General features: G+C 44.4%; 1 protein-coding gene across 4 annotated transcripts in view; it reads left to right on the top strand.

The window, feature by feature from the left end:
* TMEM94 (transmembrane protein 94) overlaps positions 1-27,396 on the top strand; it is a 50,158-nt gene that overhangs the window by 10,099 nt on the left and 12,663 nt on the right. For 2 of the 4 annotated variants that reach the window (XM_079323390.1, XM_079323391.1), the window contains 16 exons: positions 9,759-9,878; positions 10,546-10,673; positions 11,237-11,373; positions 12,007-12,203; positions 12,831-12,982; positions 13,244-13,346; positions 13,636-13,722; positions 14,215-14,331; positions 18,020-18,076; positions 19,881-19,985; positions 20,589-20,753; positions 20,989-21,198; positions 21,366-21,681; positions 22,410-22,583; positions 25,791-25,893; positions 27,042-27,259. In XM_079323390.1, coding sequence (XP_079179516.1) covers positions 9,759-9,878; positions 10,546-10,673; positions 11,237-11,373; positions 12,007-12,203; positions 12,831-12,982; positions 13,244-13,346; positions 13,636-13,722; positions 14,215-14,331; positions 18,020-18,076; positions 19,881-19,985; positions 20,589-20,753; positions 20,989-21,198; positions 21,366-21,681; positions 22,410-22,583; positions 25,791-25,893; positions 27,042-27,259 — 2,389 coding nt within the window. Of the gene's footprint in view, positions 1-3,084; positions 3,142-9,758; positions 9,879-10,545; positions 10,674-11,236; positions 11,374-12,006; positions 12,204-12,830; positions 12,983-13,243; positions 13,347-13,635; positions 13,723-14,214; positions 14,332-18,019; positions 18,077-19,880; positions 19,986-20,588; positions 20,754-20,988; positions 21,199-21,365; positions 21,682-22,409; positions 22,584-25,790; positions 25,894-27,041; positions 27,260-27,396 lie in introns of those variants that run through there. The other 2 variants (XM_079323393.1, XM_079323392.1) reach the window with 2 other exon arrangements.

Here is a 27,396-nt window from a genome sequence, read left to right as displayed (position 1 = left end):
AAACACACTGATAAGGGAACAAATTAACCTGCTTTGTAACCTCAGCAGTAAATTCAATGTGCTAGATTTATTTTAAAAGGCTAAAAATAAAATGAACCCGCATGGAAACATCAGTCCCAAATCTGGTTGAATGCAATCTCTTCAATATATGTGTGTGATGGAGAGTTTGCACTCCTGGAGCAGGAGATGTGCTCAGAGCACTGCTGCAGCACAGACATCTGTCACTCAGATGAGAGACTTGTCCTCTGGCTCCACTTGGCTAATAAGTTGCCTTGTCAGGAATGGCTGGGGATCAGAATTTGTCAGGTGTAATGCAGGCTGCCTTCCAGCTTTTGCCAGAAGCCAGACACCACAGAGAAAGGCAGAGAGTATTTTAGGAGCAGAGCCAAAACCTTCTTAAATTAAATGTGCTGATATCTTGTTCTTTCTCCTCCTCCTCTGACTTTTTAATTTTCTGTATTTCTGAAGTGAATTCAATCCTTGTGAAAGGTGCCAGAATCTCTGCTCCAAGACCACTCAGCACATATTGAGAGAGCAGCACTGATTGCCACAGGACAGTGGGAGGCTCCTGAGCTTGAGTTGCATTAGGCAGAGGCTGGATTTGCAGCCACACAACTAATAAAAATTATTGACATCATCCATTCCATAGTTCCCCATAACAACTGAGCTGTATTGTCCCAGTGTAATTGCTGCAGCCTGGATACAGCACTGTGCCTCCTGGCCAGAGCCTGGAAACGTGTTCAGGGAGCCTGTGCTGGGCTCCAGCACTGCTGCTCCTTGTTCCAGGCTGCCTAACAAGAGCTACACTCCTACCTTTGGACTGAAAAGTAGCCCAAGTCCTTTGCCACTTCTCATCCTGCCAGTGGCTGTGTCTCTTTTTATTCCCTGCTCTTCTTCCAAGGGCTTTTTCACAAGCTGATCCTTTTTCCACAGGCATCTCTCATTTATGCTGCAGGTTTTGTGTAGGTCAGTCCCTGCCTTTATACTCAGCCTTCTATTTCAAGCCCCAGTTTTAATTTCAGATCCCAAGTTTTTGTCTTCTGCGCTTTCATTCTATTATTTAATGCACAAATGCATCTCCAGATGCAATTTCTGATACTAGTTGATAGCAGAAGGAGGCTACATAGTACAAATCACTGCCCTACACAAAACACTTTAGAGCAAGGTCTCTCAGCAGTGGGATAAACAAGAAGAAGCATTTTGATCCAACTACATTTCTGTCTATGACCAAAGCTGGAGGTTTTGAGGTTGACACCTCTAACTGCATGAAGCACAAGGACTGTTCCTGGTATTGCACAAGTAAATTGTTTTATTCACTTTCATTTGAGTCTCCAAAAGGTACAAAGCCATGGGAAACAGATCAGCAAACACTGTAATAAAAAGGGGGTCTTAGAAGTATAATGTGTGAGGATTTATCCACTCTTAGCCAGCCTTGTTGTTGATGTTTTATTTTTTTCTCTCCTTTTTATTTTTGTGTTTAAAGGAGTAGATGAGTAGTTCCTTAGCAGGCAGGAAAGAAAAATTGTGCCATTAGTACATTTTCTTGTTTTCTGCAGTATAAAATTGTTGTCTAGGAAACAAAATGCCCTGCAGAAGGATAAAGGATGTTTTGCCTCTCTCTTTCCTGCTTTCTCCTGAAGTTACATTAAATAAATACCAAGTGTCTACTTCCCTTCAGCTTTGGCTCTGGGAGCTTTGGGGAATTACACACCCATGTGTAACTCAGTGCCAACACACAGGTGATAACCAGACTCGCTGTTTGGTTTATTGTGAATATTGAGGCCACTTAATCTCTGCCCTTTTGGGTTAAGACACAGATCATGGGCTGTGACTAATGAGGCATTTGAACCTCAGGAAAGGAAAGGAAAGGCTTGTCCAGGCAGAGTAGGTGGGTCCTGACACCTGTACATGCTCTTCAGAGCTGCACAGTGTGCAGGGACTGGAAGCCCTGGCAGTGCCTGTCCTGTTTGGTACCAGCAGCTGTAATCCTTGGCAAACTATTGAGGTGGTGCTTGGCTGAGCCACTTCTTTACCCCTTTCTGTGTGAAATGAAAGCAGTTGTTTTAGTGATTGCTCTGTAGAACTAGGAAGCCCCAGACAGAATTAGGACAGCACTGAAGTAGGAGCTAAATAAAAACTCACTTGTAAAGGTACATCCCTCCAACAGTGAGAAGGAAACATTCCTGCAAAAGATGAGAATGAGAGAGAAGGCTCTTTCCTTCTTTACCTTTTTATCCCCTTGTTGTTGCTTTACCCAGCCCTTCCCAATCTACACTTACCCTTTGCCTCATGTGTGCCATGCCCAAGTAAATGTGGAGCCCCAGGCATGGCTGTGGTGAATTTATGTGCACCTTTTGCAGATTGTGTGGCTCAGGATGAATATGGGATGCTGAGAGGGGCTTTTGGTGCATTTTTTATCAACAAGAGAAGAAGGAGGGAACACTTCAGATGGGACCTGTAACCACCTCAACTTGTTTAAATAGCAAATACTTTTGTTTTTGAATTGAGCTTGAATCCAAAGCTGTGGAGTCATCTGTGGGGCAATTGGTATTCCAGAGTCTCTTGATCTCAATTTAGTTTTTTTTTCCATGCCCACTCAGGTGTTCCTTCCTCTGTAGTACATTTTATAGCACTTTATCCTACCTAATTTGCCATCTGCTTTTGCACAGACCCCTGTCTGTCAGCATCATTCCTTCCTGTGCGTGCATATGCAGCTCTGCAGGCAGTGAGCCCAGGGATCCTCACTGTGTCGGCTCCATATGATGAATGAACCATTCTCACAGACATCTGGTGCTATCCTGGGCAAACTTTCTTCCCTCTCTGCTTTTTTCTTCCCCTCTTTCTGTCCCTCATCCTCCCTCATCCCCCACCCCCATCTGCCGCCTCCTTGCTGGATCTGCAGCGTGACTGGAGCAGGCTGAATTAATCAGCACACTGGTGCTTCACTCTGCTGCTTCTGCCTCATTCTCTGCAGCGCTGGGCTCTGCACAGTCTTGCTCCCTCTCCCTCTTTGCTCTCTCATTTTTGGAGAGCAGCAGCAGCAGCAGTGCAAGTTGCTGGGGAAGCTGGTGCAGGAATTTAGCCCAGATGCTCTTCAAGCAGGCTGATCTCTGGATCCCCCACCAAGGCAAATGTCGCAAAGTAAGTTCCTCTCCCTTAACATTTAATTTCAAAATGGCTTTCTCTGTCTCCCTCCCCAGTCTGCATCCTGCCTGATGTGATGGGGCATGAAGAGCTTTGAGGTTTTGGGGGAAGGAGGTTATGGCAGGACATGAAACAGAGAGTGATGATTTTAGCTAGGGAATAGCTTGGTTTTGGTGGTGATGGGAAAAGAAACTGTTTTAAACTGCAGTTTTAACCCCAGGACCAATAGGAAGATCCATACAGGATTTTAGCTGCTGACTTCTGCTTTGCTTTTGCTGCTCTTCTGCCTCATGGCTTAAATTTGTCTGTTGCTTCTGTAGGCTTTGATCTGTAGCTGTTGAACCTCCTCATCCCTGTGGGGTCTGTCCGGCAGTGCACCTGCCAGACTGGGTCACCGTGTAATCCCCAAAGTGTTCAGCTGAAGAAACAGGGATGGGAAGGAAACTATCAAGGGGATGAAAGATGAACTGAAGTTCTGTGGATTTCTGAGCATTGCTGGCTTCTGGGAGGGGATTAGCATTCCCTGGAGGGAGCTCTGCACTGGCATAAAGTACTGCTGTGTGTGGAAGCCAGGATAAATGCAGACCCCTAACTGCTCTCTGAACTTGGAGGAGTAATGCAACTGGCTAAATTACAGTAATTAAAGCTTAATAATTGTGCTTCAAAGTGCTGCATAAGCCCTGTCTCATCCTGCCAGCAGCCTGGTGGGACAGGTAACTGTGGTTGGGGATGTGCTGTTCCAAACAGGTCTGAAGGGACAGACTGAGGAATGTGCAGTTCCAAACTGGGCTGTTTCCTGGGGAGCTGTCTCTTTCTGTGCTGCTGGAGAGAAGCAAAGTGCTGGGCTTTGTACTACATGTGTAGAAAGGTTGATTGTGCCTATTGGCATCTTTACTCTGTGCTTTATGGAGAGCATGAGATGTGGATGTTGTTGCATGGATTAAAATGGACCCTGTGCACATCAAAGTGCAGCAGTGATTCAGGCTGGTGAGTGCTGCTTTGGCCACATCTCAGAGCTCTGTGCTCCTGCAGCTCTGTCTTTTTGCAGGGGGAATCTGCTAGTGAGCTTCAAAGCATCCCCCTGGAGCCTCTGCAGGCACCCAGTTACCCAGCTGGGGGGTTCTTTTGTCCAGGGGCAGTGGGAGGTTTGGGCTGTCTTTCATCCTGGGCTGCATGGGGAGGAGGCAGTTGCTGCCTGTTGCTCTGTCCATTAACTTGGGCACTGCTGTGCTGAAGGCTCTGCTTGTTTCACTTGATTTGAGACCACCAACAGCTAAGCTGAGCCTGCCAAGGTGCATTCAAACCAAGTTTAATAGCTGTGTTCCTCATGCCTTCTGGTGCTTTTCCCAGCATGTCCAGGTTTAAAGGCAGTGGTTCCCACAGAGCCATGGTCTGCTTGGTGGAGCTGCCTGAATTGTGCAGGTATCAACATACATTTCTTTTTCCTGAGCTTCCCAGTAGTGTTCAGGTGGGCTGGTGAATGTTATAATCTTTACAATTACAGCAGTTGGTGGGGAGTTGGTAGCCCCATCACAGAATGAGAAACTAAGGCACAGAGGAGTATCTGATTTTCCCAGCGTCATGCAGAAACCAGTGGCAGAAGGAATTAGAGAATCCAGCTGTCCTGACAGTCAAAGTCAAAAGTCCTGACAGTCTTAGTCAAAAGTTCATCACATGGAGTAGGAATGTGTCAGGGGATGATTGACGTAGCCTGGGTCACTAGAGAAATATTCTTGCCTGGACTCAGGGATCTGATCTCTTAGAAAAAGTAGGCAGGAGAGCACCAAGAAAGACAGAAAGCAAGATGGTGACCAAGGATGGGATAATAAAGGGAAGTTTCTGCCCAGGCTGACTGATGGATTTGCCCTGCTGGTTCCTGTGTCACTCTGTAGCAAGGATGAGCCATTTCAGGCAGTCTGAGCACTAAATCAGCAGCTGCAGGTGTGCAGGAGCTGTAGCATTCTGATGGGTGATTTCTTTAGAACAAGAATAAATCCCTCTCTAGCACTAGGCTGCTGTATGAAATGCTACCCCAAGAAATTGTGTGCTGTCATGTATTTGATGTCTGTCATCCTCTCTGATCTGACCCAAAACCCCCACTTTGTGCCTGATTGTGACTTATCCTATATAAGAATCCAACTTACAGTAATAAATGCAAATATATTGGGTGGAGTTACTCCTTATCATGTGTTTTTGAACCTGTGAATAATGCTTACATTTCAGGAGGTGTAATCCCTAAAGTAGATTAATCGCCTGCAAAGTATCATTGTTAAATTAAAAACTGTCTTATTTTTCTGCTAAGGAATGCAAAATAGCTCTCAGGAAAGTAAGAACATTCTGCTGCCCAGTTTCCCACCTCCAGCTGTTGATATCTGAAAAGCAATTGTGTAGAGATGTTACAAAAGGAGCCTAGTGAGTGCAGCCTGGAAAGAGAGTCTGACAACTGCCTTGCAGGGGTTTTCCAACAGTCTGAATCAGAGGGGTGGATCTGCAGCCTGTGAGAATTGAAACTTGTAGCAAATATTTTGTATTCTGTTCATTTGTTTGTTTAAACAGTCTTTGTAAAGGCATTTACACTCAAGTGTACAGCAGTCTTGGTGAAAATTCCTTATTCTGCAGGAGTCTAAATCCACAGAGGATGGAGGATGATTCAACCCACTTTGCTCTGGAAAGCTAGGAATATGTTTGTGTTCCTGTATTAAAAAAATATCTGGCACATACTATGTCAACATTTACTGGCACAAGAAATAAATATGCTACTATGGATGTGTTATGGCTGTGAGAAAATATAAGAGGACTTAAATATCCTAGTATTTCATGTCCATTTCTCTGTACACATTCTGGGCTCTGCTTCTTTGTTCCTCTGGAAAGAAGCTGCAAGACCTCTGTCTTTCATTGTCATCAGGGAGCAGAGAGTGTGAGATGGCTAATAAACTTTCAGGGTGATTTGAAACAGTTCTATGTGTAAAAGAGCAAGATGTGAATTGTAGGAAGAGAGCTTGGTGGTGAATTTGTGTGAGGATGAAGGTGGGCTGCAGGAAGCAGACATGGGTAGGTGGTGTTGCTCGGGAACAACTTCATGTTGTAGGAGGAAAAATCAGAAAATAACCACACTTTTCCTACCTATCAGCCTGAAAATGCTCCTGCAACCCCTGAGGAAGGCAAAGAGAAGCTATTTGCCATGAGGCAGGCAAAGCTATGGATTTAAACAAGCTCCTGGGTATTTAACAACTTATTTATCCCTGTCAACCATGGAAAGGACAAGGCAAAGAAAAGTTTATAGATTCTGTGGCTCCTCATCTCCTGCCTCTGAGCTGCTTCTTGTTTCCTTCCTGAAGAACCCAACCAGCTCCTAGCCCTGGACATTTGCAAGATCTATCTCAGGTTCCCTTTCCCTAATGTTTTCAGGCAAGCTAAGCAGTAATTTAACATGTAGAATATTTACTATGAGTGGAGAAATTCACACATCTTTTCACCTTCCCGTGCAGTCCACACCTCAGCACATTCATTGCCTCTAGAAAATAAAACCACATGCACAAAGGAAATGTTCTGCACTGTTTTTCCCCTATCAGCCATCTCATAGATCACAACTCTTGAGAGCCATGATACCATCCCAAGGCAGCAGGATGCAATCATCCCCATTTCACCTGGCTCCTGCCATGCCTCTCACACTGAGGCTGGGATGGCCAGGGCAGGGTCAGCTCAGAGCAGCCCTAAGTGCACTTAGAGCCTCCTGTGCTCTCCAGGGTGAAGGAGGAAGCAACTGCTCATTTTCTCCTTAGGACTTTTTGCCTTTAGGCACAGCCAAAAGGGACTTTTTAAAATGCCTCCTGGCACCCATCAGGGGTTTGCTTTCACTGTGACCTGGAATTCACTGTCTGCTCTTTCTTTGTTGTTCTTCAGAGGAAGCCCTATGCTGAGGCAGCTGGGTGGGAAGGTGTCTTGCTGTTTCTGTTTGGAGCAGAAAATTAGCAGCGTTCTCTTTGTAACTTTCCAAAGCAAAGATGTGAATGTTGAGGTTTTTTATTAATGAGCTGACACCTCCTGTGAAGGGCTTCTTCACCCTGGGGTGCTCACTTCCTGCTTTGTGGCAGGAAGAGCACTTGCAGCTGATGAAAGGCTGGAAAGATTCCCTCTGGGACAGCTTCAGAGCCTGGGTTTGCCAAAGGTTTACTTAAGGGCATTTGAAAAATGCCTCATTAGCAGTTGATGACTTAGCAGGGCAGCTTTTGTTGCATAAACCTGGAGCTGCCCCTTGCCAGGAGCTCAGGGTGGCTCTTCTGTCCCTTTCATTTGGGTCCCAGGTTCTTTCCCTTCACCCACAGCAGGTTACCTGAGAGCCCTCAGCAGCCCTCACTCACAATATTACAGTGTTTACCAGATTGCCTCTTCCTCCTTTGCCAAATACTCCATGTTCTAAGTGTCAGGATGGGTGTTTAACAATCCCTGCCCTTCCTGCCCTTCCTCTTCCCAGCCCTGCCACACTGCACTTGTCCTTTGTCACCTGCTACAGCCACGTTCCTTTGTGGCTGCCCTTATCTTGTCTGACACTGTGCCAAACTGGTGACTCCTGTGTAAAGTCTGGAGCAGGTGTGCAAGTGTTTCAGGAACCTTTTTTGATTATCTCTGGATTTGCTGCCTTTTTGTGCTCACTGCCTGCTGAGCTGTGGCAGTTTCTCTTTCCAGGCACTGTGTGACTGTAGTAGATGTTGGCATTGAGTGCAGCTTTCCTCTCATTTCTTCTGTAGCTCCTGATGTATCCATTGGAATGAACTTGGTGTCTAAGCAGACTTTGCTTTTCAGTTCAAGTCCCTATTATTTTTGTTGCCTTTCATTCTGTGTGTTTTATTTATCTGCTTTCCTCATGTTGGAGAGATGATTGTCCCTTGCTCGGTGTTGCTCTCAGACACTCCTGTTTGCAGCACTCTGTGGTGCAGCAGCATGGCTGCTGCCAGCTCCACTGCCATCTTCTCCTCTGGGAGTCTTTGAGACACTCCTATGTTTAGTCCTGTGCTGATGTTACCTGGGCTGCTTCCAAGAACAACACAGAACTGCTTCCTCTGTTCCTAAAACTGACACAGAGAATGAAAACTGCAGCAGGATTATTTTTAGTTCTGTAAAAGTGCAGCTAAAGCAGCATTGCTGGACTCTGCTTGGGCAGAATTTGCTGTTGCACACTGTCCCTGATAGGAGGAGAGAGTGTGTGTGTATGTGTAGTAGATGATATTTGAAAGAGAATTTATGTTTTGTTCCTCAACACTGCATTACAGTTTTGGATCGGACCATCAATGCAAATGAGTCTGAAGTCCAAGATTAGTTTCCAGTAAATGTTCATCATGAAACCATGCAGTTAAGGAACAGGAAGAACAGATGAGAGCCAAGCTGCACTTCAGAGCTGGCTGTGTGCAAGCAGCTCCTGAGGAGCAGAACTGCTGCAGTTTGAGACCACAGTGGATTTGGCAGGACTGGAAAAGCTACAAGAGCAGGAAGAGCTGCAGCTCCTGACTGAGCTCTGGGCTGTGTCACACTGGTGGGGACAGGAGGGACAAACTTCCTGCCTGTTTGTGTTCAATGGTTCTGTACTCTGGGCACAGTGTGACACATGTGAGCATTTCCAACATGCAGGATATCCTGTGTGCTGTACATGCTCAATGTGTTTGCATTAAAACATGAAATGCCCATGAGAACTCTGATTTAGCAGTTCCCTGCTGTAGCCCTCTCATGGACTGCTCTTCCCAGTTGATTAGCTGTCAGTGTTGTGGTGCCCACAGTACCTTGCTGCAGTCTGTGATTTGAAAGAAAATGCTCGTGCTCCTGGCCCAGAAATGCAGGTGTTTACCCCACTTTGTTACCAGCACCTTATGGCAGCCTTTTCCATATGGCACCCTCCTGGGATGTGTCCTTTGGGACTGCTGCCCCTTTGCTGAGCACTGAGGGAGTGCTGCTCTGAGCTCTGTGCTTCCTGAAGATTCAGATGTCTCCCTTGCAGTTCAGCACTTAAAACTCCAGTGTTTGCTCTTGTAAAAGGAGGAATTATGTCAGGGTCATGTTTGGTCCTGAACTGATCCACACCTTAGCATTTAAATCTGGGAGCTTCTGCATCAAAGTAGTCACAGAAGCAGGACTCACAAACAAAAATCTGTAGCAAGCAGTTGTGGAAATTGGACTGCTCTTGTTTTGAATTGCAGATATTCTACTACTTAGTTTTTACTATTGTTAACAAAATTCATCCTGTATCATTAAAATTCTACCTTAACTGTGTTCTCTTGTCTCTTGAAGCTGTTACCAGTTCAAGCCTGCAGAACCTCTGTTTGTATTGTCCTCAGTCTCTACTGATTAGATCTTGTTTCACAGAAATGACTTGGTATTGTGCTTTGATAAAGTATTTATCAGCACAGTCAGGACCAGTTTGTTTACCTGATACTATCTAAGTGCTCCAGTTCCAGCCAGCAGTCTAAAGTTCACAGAAGGAAAGATGATTTCAGGGAAATGGAGAATCAGACTGGTGATGGTGAGTGCAGGGCATTCACAGTCACATGCTCTGTCAGCCACCAGGAAAAAGCCTAAAAGGAAAATAGGGAAGCACTAACCAGTTTATTTTTCTGGCACCTCAGGATGAGATGACCTCAAGTTTGGGCCTTACCACAAAGAAAGCCCTCACGATCCTGAGAGACCAATTGTCAGCACTGCTGGAGGGGCATCAGAAGGAGCGGAAAAAAGGGACCTCATGGAAGGTGAGGCACCAAACAGCACAAATTGGGCACTGGGTTTCCCCTTCTCAGAGTAAAGATGAGGGATAAACAGAAGCTGGCTGCATTCCCTCCCAGAGTATCCAGCTGTAGAAGTGCTAAAGTCCTTGGGAACAAAGCAAGGAATCTAGCCAAGGGTGAGTTTTTGTCAGCACTTCTCTCCTGGATGCCAGAGCTCAGTGGGAAGATGCCTCTTGCCCTGTGAAAGATCTCAGGACTTCAAGAGTCACTAAGGGCAGTGAGCTTAGAGGGTCCTTTTCAGGTGGAGAAAGAGCTGTGAGGCTCAACAGGCTCCCCTTGTCCACCGTGTTTTCCTGGCATGTGTGTTGAATACAAAGTGCCAGTGTTTATGCACAGTGCTTGAAAGTGTTCTTGATTGGTCAGTAACAATGGGACAGCCTGGCACAGAAGCCTTTTCATTTTTCCAATCAAGAGGGAAGCAGAGAGTGTTCACCCAGACTCAGCAGCTGAGTATCCATTGGTGCTGAAGGAGCCACACAATGGATCTGGGATGCTCTGTGTCGTGTTCAGGGGTTTTGCAGAGTTCTGTTCTCCCTGGAGCACCAGCTGCTGTCTTCACCCTTTCTCATTTTGCTTTCCCAAGTGTCTGGCTCTGTCTGAGTGCTGACTGTGTGCTGCTGTCCCTTTGCAGGAGGTGTGGAGGAGCAGTTTCCTGTACCATGGTAACCGCTGCTCCTGCTTCCACTGGCCTGGTGCATCTCTGATGCTGCTGGCAGTGCTGCTGCTGCTGTGCTGCTATGGGAGCCAGCCACAGGGCAGGTGAGCAAAGCTTCCTGTGCTGCTTAACTGAGGCAGGGTGGTGTTTTTATATCATCTTAGTACTGGGAGTGATTGACATAAGTGTTGTCCCTCATTCTGTCTAGGTATCTAGATATCAGCCTACTCACACTGGTAATCTCCTATTAGCCCTTTTAACAGAACTTCAGCCAACTTAATTCTAATTCTTATAGACCCAAAGAGTGTCCTATGGAGAGACTGAGGTGGTTTTTTTTTTTTTCCTACAGCATTCCTAGATCTTTTAAAAAAGTATTTTGAAACTGGAGAAATTAGTAGCTTACGGGAGAAGATAATGTGCTATACATTCCTTGACCATATTTGTAAAGTATTTTTTAATTGAGATGGGTCTTTCCAGACCTCTCTGGTGTCATTATCCTAAAGAAGAAGTGTGATCATGCATTTCTTTTTGAGCCATAAATATGTGAAATGCGGGAATAAACAACCAGGCAGTTGTATGTTTATCTCTGTGGGTGTCTGGCAGTGTATTCTGCTCGTTTACTCAAACCTCATCTGCATTCTGCTTCCTCCTGTTTTGCTGTGTGAAGCCAAGGTGCTGAGATAGTCAATGCACTGGCACTCTTCCTCCTGCTCCTCTTGGATCTTCTCATGATTGGGCGTCAGGAGAGGCTGAAGTGCAGAGAGGTGGAGAGGAGGCTTCAGACCATTGTTGATAAGATAAACGGTGAGCTCTCCTTCACTTGTCCTGTTTTTACTTGTGTTTTCCTCCCATTTAATCTTTCCCCAAACCTGATCACATGCATTTCTGATTAAGCTTGCTGACCTTCCCCTGTGTTGCACAGAAACAGGCTGTGGGAAGTGTGTTCTCCTCATGCCTGTCCTGTAAAATAGTTATTTTGAGCTGTCATGTGGCCATGTGCTTCCAAGCTGTGTGTTAGCAGGTGGGTGTCTGTTATGGCTGTGCTTTGGAGTAATTCAAATCCTCATATCCTTATAAAAATATCTGCCTTGCAGCAGATGATGAGGGGAGAAAACGTGGGGTTGCACCACAACATGGAGCAGAAGGAAATAAATTGCTGTGCATGAGCAGCAGGGGCTTTGGGACCTGGGGGGGCAGCTCATTTCAGTGGGGCAGTTTTAAGGACAGCCTTTATCTTTTCTGTTGTACAGGTTTTTAAATGACTGTTTAGTTGTTAATACTGGGTGGAGAGAGAAGGGAAAAGCCATAAGGAGGAAGAGGGAGATGATAAAAGAATCATGGGAATGGGCTGAGCTTAGCATTGAGGGACTTACAACCACTGCAAGATACAAATCCAGAATTGCTACCACTTCATTCTTTCCCACTTTGTGCTTTCAGATACACTTGGCAAAGAGGTGAAATGGCCAGACTCCATGTACCCTGACCTGCACATGCCTTATGCCCCATCCTGGTCCCTTCACTGGGCCTACAGGGATGGGCACCTTGTCAACCTGCCCGTGAGCCTCTTGGTAGAGGGAGATGTTGTTGCTTTGAGGCCAGGCCAGGAGTCATTTGCTTCTCTGAGAGGGATTAAGGTAACTTGCTTGTCTAATTTCCCTGGCCTGTAACAATGTATTTCACAGGATTTTCTTGCTAATACTCTAATTCCCAGAGTACAGATTATTGGAGTGTTTGGTTTCCTCTGACCTTGAAAATAGCTTGAAATTCCAGTTCAGTCAAGGATGGTGCATAGTTAGCCAGACTGCATCTTCTCTGTGAACTCCTAAACCCACTGGACAGGAGACACTAATGTTACACAAAAGCACCATATTTCCTCCTCTCTCAGGTCAAGGGGAGAATGTAATGAACTGCTAAATATAAGTGGAATGAATCTATCCAGTAGGATAATATGACATACAAACCTCATCCTTTATCCTGCTTTTTATGTGCAGAAATAAAGTTTGTCTGCTTTGACCTTCTCCTTACTACTGATTTATTATAGAAGAAGGTAATATAAAATACCTGATGTAGAAGTAAATTAACTACTTACTTACAAGATCTATACAAAGATTTTACTGCTTGAAGAAGGTTGGGAAAAGTTTAAAGTTTGAAATTTACCTTTGGTGGTTTTAATTGTAACTTTCACTCCAAATGCCAATTCTCATGAAATAACCAAATGTGCTTGAACACAAGCCTTTGGGCTCTCTGACCTTTTTTTCTAGGATGATGAGCACATAGTTCTGGAGCCTGGAGATCTATTCCCACCTTTCTCACCTCCACCCTCCCCAAGGGGAGAAGTGAAGAAGGGACCTCAGAATCCTCAGCTCTATCGTCTCTTCCGTGTGTTGAAGACCCCAGTAATTGATAATGTCAGGTGGGTTAAGTACAGGGCACAGTGCTGCCTTCCTGCTGAGCAGGTGAGGAGACCTGAGAAGTTTGCTTGGCAAAAATACAAATTTATACTGGCAGGTGCCACACTCTTATTGTAGGTGTTGGCTTCTCTTTTGACAGCCCTCCCCCATAGCACAGTCTGAGCACAGTGTTGTAATCAGGTCTGCTAGGAGGCTTATATCCAAGGAAAGTGAAGGGTTAGGGTCTTGGTTGCTGAAATTTCAAGCTGTTTTCTGTTTTTTAGGTGGTGCCTGGAAATGGCTCTGTCACGGCCTGTGACAGCCCTGGATAATGAGAGGTTCACTGTGCAATCAGTGATGCTGAAATATGCTGTCCCTATTGTGCTGGTAGGTCTCACTCCAAGCCTTTGTCCTTGAGAATAGCCATGTTTTGTCAACAAATCTGAAGAATTTGCAGCCATCAACAGGAAGTTGTGGCCAGGCTCATCATGCAGCTGACTCTGGTCAGGTCAGAGATGCTGAGCCACATAACCATGAGAGTGGAGGGGGGAACTGCAGCAACAGATCAAAAATATATTTTTCATACTTACCCCAGGGCTGAGAATGTTACAAGGCACTGAAAACACCTCCCTGCAAGTGCCAGCAGTTAGGTGACAGTGTCATGTCTGAATTGCAGGCTGGATTCCTGATCACCAATGCCGTGCGCTTCATTTTCCAAGCTCCTGGAATTGCCTCCTGGCAGTACAGTCTTCTGCAGCTGCAGGTAAAGGAGGGCACTGAGCTTCTCCACACCTCCTCCCCAGAGCACCACTGACATGAATTCCCTCCCTCAGTGACTTAATTGATGCTCTGACAGCATCCTGTGCTTCCTGGCTCTGGAAGCATGCTGGATCCAGGGGCATTCAGTGGAGGAGGACAACAGAACTTCCCTGGCCATTCCTTACAGACTTAACTTTAAATGTTTTTCTCTCTCATTTGTCATGATGTTATTTATCTATGGTATCCTTTGCCTTTAAACTCATTAGAGTTTATGCCAAATTCAGCAGGAAAACAGCTGCAAGTTGGTGATTGATTCATTACCTCCTTCATTAAACACCCCTAAGGTGTGCACTGTTTGGCACTGCTCCCAGTTCCCTTCCTTCTTGCCCTGGCCTTTTATCCTTCTCCTCTCACTGTGGTGGAAAAATGTCATGTGAGAGGTTCTGACTTCTTGTTGTCTCTGTGCTTGCTGGTGATCACAGGTTGTTTTTTTCAGGTGAATGGTGTCTTACCCATCCTTCCATTGCTCTTTCCTGTCCTATGGATTCTTGCTACAGCCTTTGGGGAAGCCAGAGTGTTGGCCCAGATGAGCAAGGCCTCATCCTCCTCACTGGTAGGTTTCTCTCCATATCAAACCACTGCAGAGACAATGGCAGGAGATGAAAAGGCTCTGTGCAGTGAGCACACTTAATTCTCATTGTAAAACCTTGTTGGATCATTGGTGTCCCAGCTGTGCCCTCTCCCTGGAATACAATATTACTTCTTGAACAGATGCTTTAATTTTTTCAACATCTCTACAGATTTACCAAGGTAATAGGAAGCTGTGGTGCTTCCATAAAACTCTTCAAGGCATGTGCTTTCTGTCAGATAAATACAATTTGTCAGAGGGGTCAACATGGAGGTATATGCCCTGTGGTGGCTGTAACTTGCCAATGTGTAGGAAAGAATGAAAAGAAATGAGATACATCATATCCTCTGCAATGCCCTGTGGGCTGAACAATCCTTTCCTGAAGCTCTGGGGCTTTGTTTGCTGGCATGGCCTCTGAGTAGGTCAGGCAGTAAGAGCAGTTTGTGGTGGTTGTGCTGGTTTGGGGAGTGGAGTTTGGTGGTCTGATGGGATGTGATCCTGAGCTGGATGTGCTTTTGCACGTCCCTTCTTTTGTCCTGGTGGCAGTGCTGGTGAGATGCACTGAGCTATGTTTGTCTTCTGTGCTGATTTCTGTTACTTGAACAGAGTTTCTCTCTCCTTCTTGTCCTTCCTTGGCCTCTGTAGCCCTGGGTCTGTGTTTTCTATTCTTTTCTCTCTAGTTGAACATGACTAAGCTGCCTGTGTCCTGGGAGGAAGGACATGTTACATCCCTTAGTAGCATTTGCACCTTTAGAATCTCTTCTCAGTGTTTTTGCCACTTTACCTTTCCTACCCATTCTCAGCATCACTTGATTTGTACTTTTAAAATCTCCCTCTTGCCCTTCACAATTCACCATTCAGCTGGGAAAAGCAGGAGCTCCTTGGCTTCCTTGCTTCATCATTCTCAATGTTCCCATTTGCCCTGTCACTCATATTTGCACCTGCCTTTCTTTCTTTCCTGTCTTCTTTTTCTTGTCCAGGCAACTCTGTCTGTCCAGCCAGCTCTTTCTGTGTCATCTCAGACATGATCCTCCGTCCTTGCTGCTGCAGCTGTGATCTGCCTTGGTCACCCTGACCAGGGCAGTCACTTGGCCTCTCTATTTCTCTCCTTCTTTCTTTCTCCTTTGTTCAAAATGTAGCAGGTAAGACCCTTCTCTTCTCTAATCACTTGGCCTACTTTGTGGCAACTTGGCCACTTCACCTTCTTCCCCTTCCTATCAAGTTCAAGCTGTTTGATTCCCAATTTCTCAAGGCCAGAGATGACCCTTGTGACTGGTTGAAAGGACAGAAACCAGTGCCCCCCTAAACAAGCCCGTGCCTCAAATTTCATTACTAGAGTTGGACTGCAGCAACATTCCTTTTGCAAAGGAATTTGCTGTTGGTTTGAAAATATTTGTACTGCCTTTGATAGGTTGTCTCAGTAATTATTTACCTTCACTGCTAAAAATGGACATTCTGTGTTAGTGGGAATTTCTGCAGTATCTGATTTCCAGCCCTTGGAAAATTTGCATATTTTGTCTCCTAGATTTAAGAGCAAAGAGCACATCAATCAAAATTCTGCTCTGTTGTAACTACTCACATTCCTTTTTACCATGTCTGGTTAAGTAAACAGTTCAAGCACCTTGAGGCACTATAAACATATTTTCCAGACCTCTAATCTTTCTCTTGGCCCCTCTTAGCTTTCTCCACTGCTTCAGGATCACTGTAGGGTTATGAATCTCAAAACCCTACAAAATATTCCAAAAATAGCAGTGCTTCTGATAAATTTCAGAATTATTTGGACTTTCTGCTCTGAGTTCCCTTGTTTGTACAACAAAGGATCCCATTAGATCTTTCAGCCACTGCTTTAAAAGGCAGTTGTTCAGCTGCAGTTACTGCTTTCTGAGAATCCTCATCCTGTAATCCAGCTTCATTTTTGCACCTAAATGCAGCCTTAGTTTTGTTCCTGTTGGGATACATGTTTTTACCTATTGCCCAAGCAATCCATATGGTTCTGTGACAGTGGTCTCTCCTCTTTACATTGCACCCTACCCTCAAATTTGTATCCTTTACAGTCTCTATCAGTAATGTGTTATCTTTAGTTTTCTCTCAGGCTATTAACAAAATACCCAGGTTTGTCCCTGCTTGAGCTAGTAACACATTATTGCAAATAATTTCTGTTTCTGTTCCATTTAGTGATAGTCTATTTCTAATATATCTGACATGGGCCTTATTACTTAGGAATTTTCATTAGTAAACTAGTCAAGCATTTACAAATTACCAAATAGCCTATGTCAGAAGCATATATTTTATCAGTCAAATTGGTAATTTTGTAAAAAAAAAAACAAACCACAATAGTTTGAGGAGATTTGCTGCTCAGTTGTGGTGTTTGGCACTGATTGTATTATTCCACTTCTTTTTTTTTTTTTAAATTGGGTCTCATATTAGCTGCTCTTTTATTGTCTGAAATCAAAGTCTGTCTGGGGTCCTGTGGTAATTTGGATGGTTCTCCTTCCCTTTTTGGGCATTGGCACCACTTCCATTGAACTGGGATTTAATCCATAGTTCAAGCCTTGTGCAAAGTCAGCAGTTACAGTCATTGTCCAGGCCTGCTAATTTAACATATTTACTTTCAGTAGCTGGTGTTGGAATGGAAAATATTTCATAGTTATCATATGGTATGATTGTATCACTGAATAAGGAATAGCAATATTTATTTAACACGTCTGCCTTGCCTACAATGTTCATTTGCAATTTCACTGTCTTTAACAAGCAGTGGTCTGGTTTTAATTACCTCCTGGTATACTTTTCCATATTTTTTATGTTTATTCTTACTTCTATTTTCACTTTTACTCAAAACCGGTCTCTTATTTTTATTATGGGATTGTTGCTTTTTAAAATTGTAACAAAATTTCCTTCACCAGTTCCTAATTATCCTTCATAGTTCTCAGTTTAAATGATTTCTGACAGATTTCTCTTGGCTTTTTTCAGCTTTTTTAAACTGATCTTTTTTCAAGTGCCAGATATATGCATTATTTGGACTATAGCTCTTTTTACATATAAATGTAATTGCCATGTTCACTTATGGTTATGAATAGACTTAAATTTAAACTTTTTCAAAATTACATCTGGTGTGGAATACCTTTGTACTGGATGCAAAAATTCTGAGTGAATTTCTCAGTGTGATTCCCAGAGCACTGTAGTGGTGCCCTGCTGTAATTTCTTTTCATTTCCTATCCACATCCCATTCATATCACCTCATTCCTCTGTGTCCATTGTGTTCCAGGCACCTGCTTTTCCAACCCCTCTTCCAGCTCCCTTCCTGTAACTGACCCATATAAGTTAAAATCAGATCACTCAATCCTGTCTCTTTTTGACTAAAAATAACCACCCAGAAGGAGCCTTCTCTGGCTCTAATTGCTATTATTTTCTCTGTAGACATTTAGGTAATGACTGTGTGTTCCTCTGTGATGTACAGCACCAAGCACTTTGCCTGTGCTTCACAAGTAGATAAAAACAGAGTCCATTAAAGACTTAATTGCTTTGATGAGTTATTGGTCTGCCTTGGTACAGTGATTCCCACAGAGCAGGACTCCTGCTTTCTCCTCCCTGAAGGCACATCCTGAGGGAAGGATGTTCCTCATGGCACATTTCTGAGCACAATTATAGTAACTGGTCTCTTCTCTTGCTGCAGCTTGCTAAGTTTTCAGAGGACACTCTCAGCAGCTACACAGAGATGGTATCTTCTCAGGTACTATTATTATGAATTGTTTTCCTCCATCTTCACTGCAGAACTTCATTATATCCTTTCCCTTCCTCTCTGATCTGCTTGTTGCTAGACCCTTTTAACTTGTGTCAGTTGTCCATTGTCACTCATTTGTTGCTTTAATTTGCTGTGCATGCAGGTTGCATGTCTTCCCCTCTGCCTCCCCATGTAAATGCTGCTGTGCTGACCAGACATGGAGGTGACCCCAATACTGAGTCTACTTGTGCTTTTCTGAGTATTGCAAATGGTTTGAAATCAACATTTTCTATCCTGGAGACAGTACCTCTTCCAAGTCCTGTTCCACAAGTAAAATAAGCTTTGTATGGTGTGTGTCTGAAAGAAGGGAAGTATTTTGCTTGTACCAGAAAAACCTTGTTCAAGCCAAAACTAAAAACCAGAGGGAATAGTGGTCAGCACCCAGACCAAACTGCAGAGGGGACCAGGGGATGTTCAGGCTTTTAAAAAGTCTGATCCTGCTCCATAGGCTTCTTACCAGGCTTAAGCACATTACTGGTGCTTCCAAAGTTGGGGCAATTAAACATTCAGGAGCCCTTTTCTGGGGAAGGAGCTGCTCTGGCCACTCTATAAATTGCATTATCCAGATTAAACAGGTTGGTAGAGGAAAGATACTTCTCTGTCTAATCTGGGGTTAAGATTCCTCTTTCTGTAAGGAGGCAGATGGACTCCAGGAATTATTAAAGATCCCTAGGTTATGTTAAGAATCAATTCCTGTCTCCTTGCTCCCAGTCACTCAGAGGAATGCACATGGGTGCATACATGTGTTTTCTTTGCTAAAAATTTTATTGCCTTTCTGTACCAGTTCATCATTTAGCTGTTTTTCAGATATTAAATAGGATTATTTTAGCTGCCCTACCTTGTTGAGAAGATCTGTTTCTTTCCTTTTGTAACATTTTTGCTTAGAAGCAGCTGGTTTAGATAAGAGCTTTTTTTTCTTGGTGATAGCTGTGGATTGTTTTGCATTTGAGCTTACTACTGTAGTAACCATCAGGATCCAGGGAACATGATTTGAGGAGCTTAGGGGGAAGTGCTCTGCAGTCACAGTATTCCAGAATAGCTGCTAAAAAGAAGTGAAATAAAGTAATTCAATCCTGGTTTTGCTGACTTTAGGATTGCCAGAGGAAAACACACAGCTCTGGTGCTTGGATCGATTGCTGCTATCCAAACTCCCTCTGAAACGTGTTTGTGTGGAAAATGAAGGGTGCCAACTGGACATTTTAATTTTGCAAACTATCCCCTTCTTTCTGTTCCATTACAATTCCTTTGTGAGGATGGAGTAGTCAGGGCACCTTGGCTTTGTTTCTGATTTTGTCATTACCTCAGTAAGTAACCTTGGGCAAGTGGCCTCACCACAGGGACCCCTGATGTGCAGCATGGTGGTAGGAAACCAAAGACCTCAAACCTCACAATCCAAGGGCTTGAGTTACTTCAGGATAAAAATACCAAGAGGTGACAACTGATCCACTCAAAATGAACTCCAGAACTCACTTCTGTGTTTTTGGGTAGACAAGAGGTAGTTCCAGTGAATTCTCAATTCAACAATCAGACTGACTGTTAGCAATCAGTGGACAGGGGAAGAAATGCTTTTCCCTGGAGAACACCAGCACTGTATCAGGTAACAGGTTCCCACAGAGACTGATGTCTATCTTACAGTGTATCCCTGTGTGGAAGGTGAAAGCAGGTAATGTCATACTCCCTTTTTTCCTTCTCTCCCTTCATCTCTCACTGAATGAGTCTGTAACTGGCTGATGTCCTCTGCTTCCCTCCTCAGGAAATGATACGCTGTATCTGGAGCCACTTCCTCTGTGTTTTAAAAGGCAAATCCCCAACTCTGAGCTTCACTTCCAGCTTGCTCCACAGTCTGGGATCTGTCACTGTGAGTATTGCTGGGTTGTCAGAATTAGGAGCCCTGTGAGGATGCTTCATTTGCATCATTCATATCTTCCTTCCCTGAGCACTGACTGTTTGCAATCAGTTCACTCTGCTGGAATTGGAAACCCTTCAGGCATCTGTCTTTGTAGAAGAGTTTATAACTGTCTTGTCATGTCCAGGCACATTTACAGGCTAAAACAATGGTTTGAGATACTCTGTGACATCTGACAGGATGTCTGTATTTTCCAGCTCTGGTTCTGGTCAATTTACCCTCTTGATTCCTGTGCAAGACCCAGCTGGTTTGGGTCCTGGTATGGTATTAGCTGGTGAAATAGATTTCACCAGCTTTCTTTCTTTCATGCCTAGTTTTGTAATATGCTGAAGTAAAATTGGTGTTAAACAACCCATCAATCTTGTTAGAGCAAGGAATTCTTGGATTTTTTGAAGTGTTTTTAGGTGCAGTTTCTTAAGAGAGAAAGTTGTTGAAGTAGAGAGTTGTCTATCCTCCCATGTGTTTATTAAAGTCATGATATTTGTAACTATGCATGAACACTGAGATGTTTTCACTAAGATTTTGCTTTCTTGGTGGTGTTGTGGAATGTTCTAGGTGCTCTGCTGTGTAGACAAGCAGGGGATTCTTTCCTGGCCAAACCCCAGCCCAGAGACAGTTCTGTTCTTCAGTGGGAAGGTGGAACCACCTCATGACAGCCACGAAGACCTGACTGACGAGCTCTCCACACGGTCCTTCTGCCATCCTGAGATGGAAGATGAGGTGAGTGATCCTCAGTCCATAGTGCAGTGTGCTGGCTGCAGTCATAGTCTGACTGACACACAATGTGATATTATAGAGGGACCTTGAGACAAGTCCTGTTCCATAATTCTTTGCTTAAAGATGAAGGAGCAAGCGAGGATCCTTTCCTTCAGGAGTCCTGAAGCAGCAGGTGAATCAGCAGTGCCTTGTGTTCAACCCCTGAATCACCACCCTTCACTCTGTTGGTCTCCCACAGCCCCATGAAAGAGATGCTTTGCTGTCTGGCCCACTGGCAGACACAGTGCACATGGCCAGTGAACAGGAGAGGAGCAACTGGTCTGGTGATGCTCCAAAGGCTCCTGAAGCCTCTGCCCACCGAAAGCCGAACAGCAGGAGCAAACATCCCTCTGGATCCAACGTGAGCTTTAGCAAGGACACAGAGGGTGGAGAGGAGGAACACACTCAGGTAAGGCTTACTGGAGGGGCACACAAGTAGGCTTTTGTGGGGCTGTAACACAAACTCAATCCCATAGAGTCCCCACTGCTGGGGAATTGAACTGGGAATTCCCTGCAGGATTCTAGGCTCAAGCTGTATTCATTGTAACCAGCTGCAGTTTCTCTCTGTTGGACCAGGTTGTTGGGGACAGCGAGGTGTTGGCTTGCGAGGCTGAAGACTTTGTGTGTGACTACCACCTGGAGATGCTCAGCCTGTCCCAAGACCAGCAGAACCCCTCCTGCATCCAGTTTGATGACTCCAACTGGCACATGCACCTGAATTCCCTCAAGCCCCTGGGCCTGAACGTGCTGCTCAACCTGTGCAACGCCGGCGTGACCGAGCGGCTGTGCCGCTTCTCCGACCACCTCTGCAACATCGCCCTGCAGGAGACCCACAGTGCTGTGCTGCCTGTCCACGTGCCCTGGGGCCTCTGTGAGCTGGCCAGGCTGATAGGTGAGAGGAACTGGATGAGCAGATATGGAGAAATCAGAGCTGTCAATAGACACTTAATCCTTAGAGAGCATGGGAGTATTTCCCCAGTCGTGTTTGCTGAAGAGGTGGAAATGCAGAGCTGACTCTGTTGTTTGGTTGCCAAAAGAGTTTATTAAAGAGATGGCTTTTGGCAAGTTCTGACATTGTCAGCTCTATCCAAGGAACAAATGTCATCAAGGGTAGTGCCAGCCAGCCCTGGCTAGGCTTCATATTCTTCTGGTGTGAGTCTGCCAGTCTCATCAGGAGACAGAGAATACCTGCTAATGAACAGACATCAGGCCTGTCTTTGCAGTAGGGCTTTAGGGGGAGTTGGGGATAAATTTTGTACCTCAGCTCATTGTACAGATGGAAAATGGAGCCATAGGGGTAGTAAGAGGTTGGAGGTAACACTAGGATTAAAATCTGGAAACTTGAACTCAATTCCGTGCCTCTCCTGTGATGTCACAGTTACTCTCATCAGTGAACAAAAGCATGGACACTAATTACTAATCTGGTTCTTTTGAGTGTTTTTCATCCTAGATCTTGAGCCATATTTGCATAGATGCACAGTAAGCACAGCTTACCTACCAATTGCTATGGATGTGTCAGAGTGAGCACAGGCAAAGTGGGTGGCACAGAAGCAGGAGAAGGGACTTTTCTTCTACATTGATTAGAGCCTGATTTTCCTCCTCCTTGTGTTCATGTTTCAGGTTTCACACCAGGTGCTAAAGATCTTTTCAAGCAGGAGAACTATTTGGCTTTGTACCGCTTGCCAAGTGATGAGATGGTTAAGGAAACCATCCTGGGGAAGCTTTCATCCATCACCAAGAGGAGACCCCCCCTGAGCCACATGATTAACCTGTTTGTGAAGGACACCACTACCAGTAAGGCTGCCTCTTTCTCTGGGCATGCACTTGGCACAGGGTGAGCTTTTCCTCAGAGAGCCCAGAAAATGTCAGGCTGGAAGAGCCTGGAGTCCCTGTGGGGACCCATGGCCAGTGCAGACATGATTGACAAACTTCAGTGATCATCTGTAGTATACTGAGGGGGCCTTGACTCACTCCAGAATCATAAATAATTTAAAAAAACTATCTTAGCACATAGCAGACCTGTTTTCTGGGAACAAATGGCAGTGTAGAGCATGGTATGGGTTTATTGAGCTTGTAATAGACTTCGTGATGATAGTGAAACTAATATTGCACAGGGTTGAATATCATTCAGGGTTTTAGTTAATAATGCTCATACTTCTCATAAATCAAAACCAGTATATTTGTGAGTTGTCTAGTGTGTTACATTACACACTCCTATATTGCATGCTAATAAGAAATCACAAAACTCCCATGCAAACTCACAGTGATCATGAATATAAACCTGAAGCCATGAAGACTTCTCCACTCTTTCTTCTCCTTCCTACTCTCAAAGGAATGGGCTAGGATGGAAAGGATGTACAGCTGGTTGAGGTCTTAAAGCACCTCAGAAAGATTTAACAGCTTGCCTGTCAGAGCTCTAAGTCTCTTTGTAATTCCTTAAATTGACTGAACTTGGCTCTCTAGAGTTGACATATGTTCAATATTGAATCTGAAATATGATCATTGTGCTGGCCAGAGTTTTACCAGGTTACTGTCTTCTCTCACCCACTTCTTAAATTTTTATCTTAATCTGGGAAGGAGCTTTTTCATTTGTTCTGATTGCTGCTGTCTTGCCTTTGTAAGTAGGAATTATTTTGATGCTGAGATTTTAGTGTAGAGAAAAAAACCTTTAATGTTGCCTCATTTCAACTCCTTATCCTCACTTTTAAACGGTTTAGGTTAGAGCCTGGAGCTCAGACAAATAGGTGTGACCTGGATTAGGCTGTCTAGAGTAAATTCTAAGAGGAATTTTGCCAGTTGGGTTTAGTTAACTATTGGAACACCTCTCACACAATAGTCTTGTCCCTTGAAATTTCCTAAAATACTGCCATTTTAGACCAGAAACACTGGATTGTGCAGATAACATTGGCTGAAGTCAAATGGGCTCTGTTTATGCAGAAGTCAGACCAGATGATCATAATTTACCTCTCTCCACACATTATTTGTGAATAAATCTTTGAATCCACCCACTTCCCTGACATACTGCAGTCAAAGCAAGATACATAAATTCTACAGCTGCAGCAGAAATAGGAGGCAGCTTATCTGTATTTTCCCTTACTATTCCATTGAAATACATGTCTCACCATCTGGCAGTGTTCATCCCAGATCCATAGTAACCACATGGAAATGAGGAGCTCACTGTTGTCTTCCACAGAGTAAAACAGCTCGACACCATCTCTGCCTCCCTTTGCTGGAGCTGCACTGCTCCCTCATTCCTTTTGATCTGTCTCATTGGCTCAGCTGGAGCAGTTTGGTTCCTTCCAGTGAGTCCCAGCAGCTATGAATGGCTGCTCATACCCCCTGCCCTATTCATTTGTTCTTTTCCCCCCTTTTGCCAGAAAAATCCTGGCCTGAGAGTTCATGATTTGGGAAGGGAAAGGGCTGAGCTCATTTTACTGGCAAGGACAGCTCAGTGAGCTCCTTGCAGTTTATAGTGTCTGCAGTCACTGCCACTTCCCCCTTAGCAGGGCTGTGGTGTGGGATTCTGGAGGGAATGAATGGGAAATGGATTGCAGTTGCTGTCAGGCATGAACGTGGGTACAGTGTGCATGTGGTCATTGCAAGCTCTTGCTCTGTGTCCAGGATGTAGGTTTTGCATGGATAAACATCTCCTGTTCCCTCTTTCCAAGCAAGGACTATCTGACCTTAGGAGCAAGGTGGGAAGGATTAGGTGTTTATACAATAAAATTAACCAGAGCTCTGCACAAGTGCTCCTTTGTGTCCCTGAGACAGGCTCCTTCTTTCACACACAACTCTTATTCATCTTGGGGGTTTGTTATGCTGAAAACTTGGCTTGTGATGACTATTTATAGCAAAAGCAGAGAGTTGCTATGTTTTGGAAAATCCTCTGGTGTTTCTGAAGGTCCCTGCCTGGTTTGTGTTGAGGGGATATTCTTGGCTCTGGATTTCACCACCAGTGTGAGCATTAGCAGTCAGCAACAATGCCTGTGAGAAGCCTTTGGGCTCATTTTACTTGGCAGTGGGTTTTTTGGTGTTTTGCTGTTTTGGGTGTTTTTTTTCATTAGCTCAGCTTTGAAGCTGTTGGGGGCAAAGTCACAGAGCAGCTGGAGGAGGGAAGGGAGACTCTATGTGCAGGAAATGTTAATGAGTCATTACAAATGAGAGGGAGCAGGAGGGGAGGCAGCCCCACATCCTTGAACTTGTGTCCTGTGCCTGGGACCTGCATCAGGAACATCACACACCTCTGACAAAAACTTTTTAACACCTCTGACCGTGAGAGGGAATGAGAGATTTTGAGTCTGTATTAAAAAGTAAAAAGGGGGAGAAAGGGAAACAGGACAAGCTGTAGTGTCTGTTGATGTTCAGTTGTTCCCTAAAGACAGCATGAGTTATGTTTGAGAGTCTCTTATGTTGAACTTTTGACCCATCCTGATTTAACACATTTTCAGGGTGAAAATGTGAAACAGGCTGTTGTCTGGCAGGTCACACTGTCAGATTCTGCTACTCAAATGGAAAGTATTCAAGAATAGCTCTTACCCTTTAGTTCCATGTCTGGCCTAAAAATGAATGCACTTTGCAGTGTAGGCAGACTTTGATCCCCAAAGGCTCATCATTGCTGCTTGTACTTTCATGACAAGAGGCACAAAGGAATTTCTCTTCTGCTCTGTGGGATGCAGGAACAAGATATTATCTCACCTTTATAGGAGCAGGATTGATGCACAGGGTTAGGGGAGAATAGGAAGGGACTACATGGCTCACATTTTATCACAGCCTTGTTTGAACCCACAATTATACAAAGGCAGTTGCAGGTGCATCATCAATCCTGAACAATTTCTTGATGGAGACTGAAAACTTTCAGCAGAGGAAAAGGGGATATCTGGAATGCATCAGAGCATTTTGTTGTAACACTCATATTTTAACAAATAAGGGAGCAGTTGGTGTGATATCCCCTTCCTGGGAGCTGTGTATGTGGTGCTGACTCATTGTTCTCCTACACTTCAGGCACTGAGCAGATGTTTTCTCATGGGACAGCTGACATCATCCTTGAGGCCTGCACTGACTTTTGGGATGGTACTGATATCTACCCTCTCTCTGGCTCTGACAGGTGGGCAGCTTTCTCATTTGGGGAATTCAGGAGCTGCAGATAAAATGCAGAGAGAGCCTGGTCACTCTGTTAAAATTCTTTTTGTCATGCTTGTTAAGCTTTTTAAGAGCTTTGAGTAGGTTATGAACATGAACCATCTTTGCTTGTAATTGTTATCACAGCAATGTAAAAGATTAGATAGCAACAAGCATTCAGTTGGACTGGAAGAGCAAACCACTTCTTACTGTATCTGTTGGAATATTGTCCTCTTGTAAGTGGATTCTGACTGTATGTGTAGTAGGTCTGAACTATAATCAGGTCATGCTGTGGCAGAGAATTTTTTATTGTTTTTCAAGAAAAATGTGTTGTTTGACATGAAATGTAAAATGATCAATTGTGCTGAACCAGTTCACACAATGCATCCAGCCCTTGGAGTCCTGCTGCAATATCTGACAGTGTGTGCTGTATTTTCATCTACAGGCTGAATTGCTGTTCCTGTTGGCACAGCAGACCAATAATGTTTAGTTTCACTGACTTTTCACATTGTTCTTCTAAATCTGCTTATCTTCAGGTGTGAAAAAACTGCCACTAATGCTTTTTGGAATATTAATCATGTTACATGACAATTAAAAATCTGATTTATAATCTTATATAGTCTATATTGTTACCTTTGTGAGGTCAGCTTAGAGAAGGAACTTTATATTATTTCAGTCACTGAATGTTGACTAAATACAGCTCCTGGAACCCAGACTCTGAAAGGGAATAGGAGAAAAGTTTCTCCTATCTCTGCAATAGATCCTGTTGTCAGAGTTGTCAGTTCCCTCTTTGGTGTTTATCTCCCTACAGATAAATTATGTCTGATGAATTGAGCTTCTGCTGTTGCAATGAACTTTCTTGGAGTCATCTGGCAGCCATATAAGCATATTATATTAATAAGGGTATTTGAAGAGTTCTGTTCATACCAATCAATGTGATGAGCAAACAGAAACATTCACCACTGCCCCTGTTGGAATATGTGTTCTTGTTACCCTGCAGTGCCTCCAAGTCTTCTTCAGACTTTCTAACCACTTTTTATGGAATACAAACACATGACACTGCAGCATTTCTGTATTGTCAGAAATGAGGCCCATTTTTGCTAACTTTGCCTGTTTTTTTCTTTTTCCACACAGGAAGAAGGTGCTGGATTTCTACCAGCGAGCCTGCCTGTCAGGATACTGCTCTGCCTTTGCTTACAAGCCCATGCACTGTGCCTTGTCCTCCCAGCTCAATGGCAAGTGCATCGAGCTGGTGCAGGTGCCGGGGCAGAGCGCGATCTTCACCTGCTGCGACCTCCCCGGGACCACTCCCATCAAACAGAGCAGCAGGAGGAACAGCTGGAGTTCAGATGGTACGTGGGGCTGCAGCCAGGGCTGCTGCTGGCCCAGGGAGGGCTGTGAGAACCTTGGTGTTTAGAGTAGCAGGTGGAAATTTGGAAGAAGAGTTTCAGGAGTAGATGCGTTTTTAGAGGAAGTAATGATGTGGCAG

The sequence above is a fragment of the Erithacus rubecula genome (genome assembly GCF_903797595.1).
Source record: "Erithacus rubecula genome assembly, chromosome: 20".
NCBI lineage: Eukaryota > Metazoa > Chordata > Aves > Passeriformes > Muscicapidae > Erithacus > Erithacus rubecula.
This window is presented reverse-complemented; position numbering and strand designations above follow the sequence as displayed.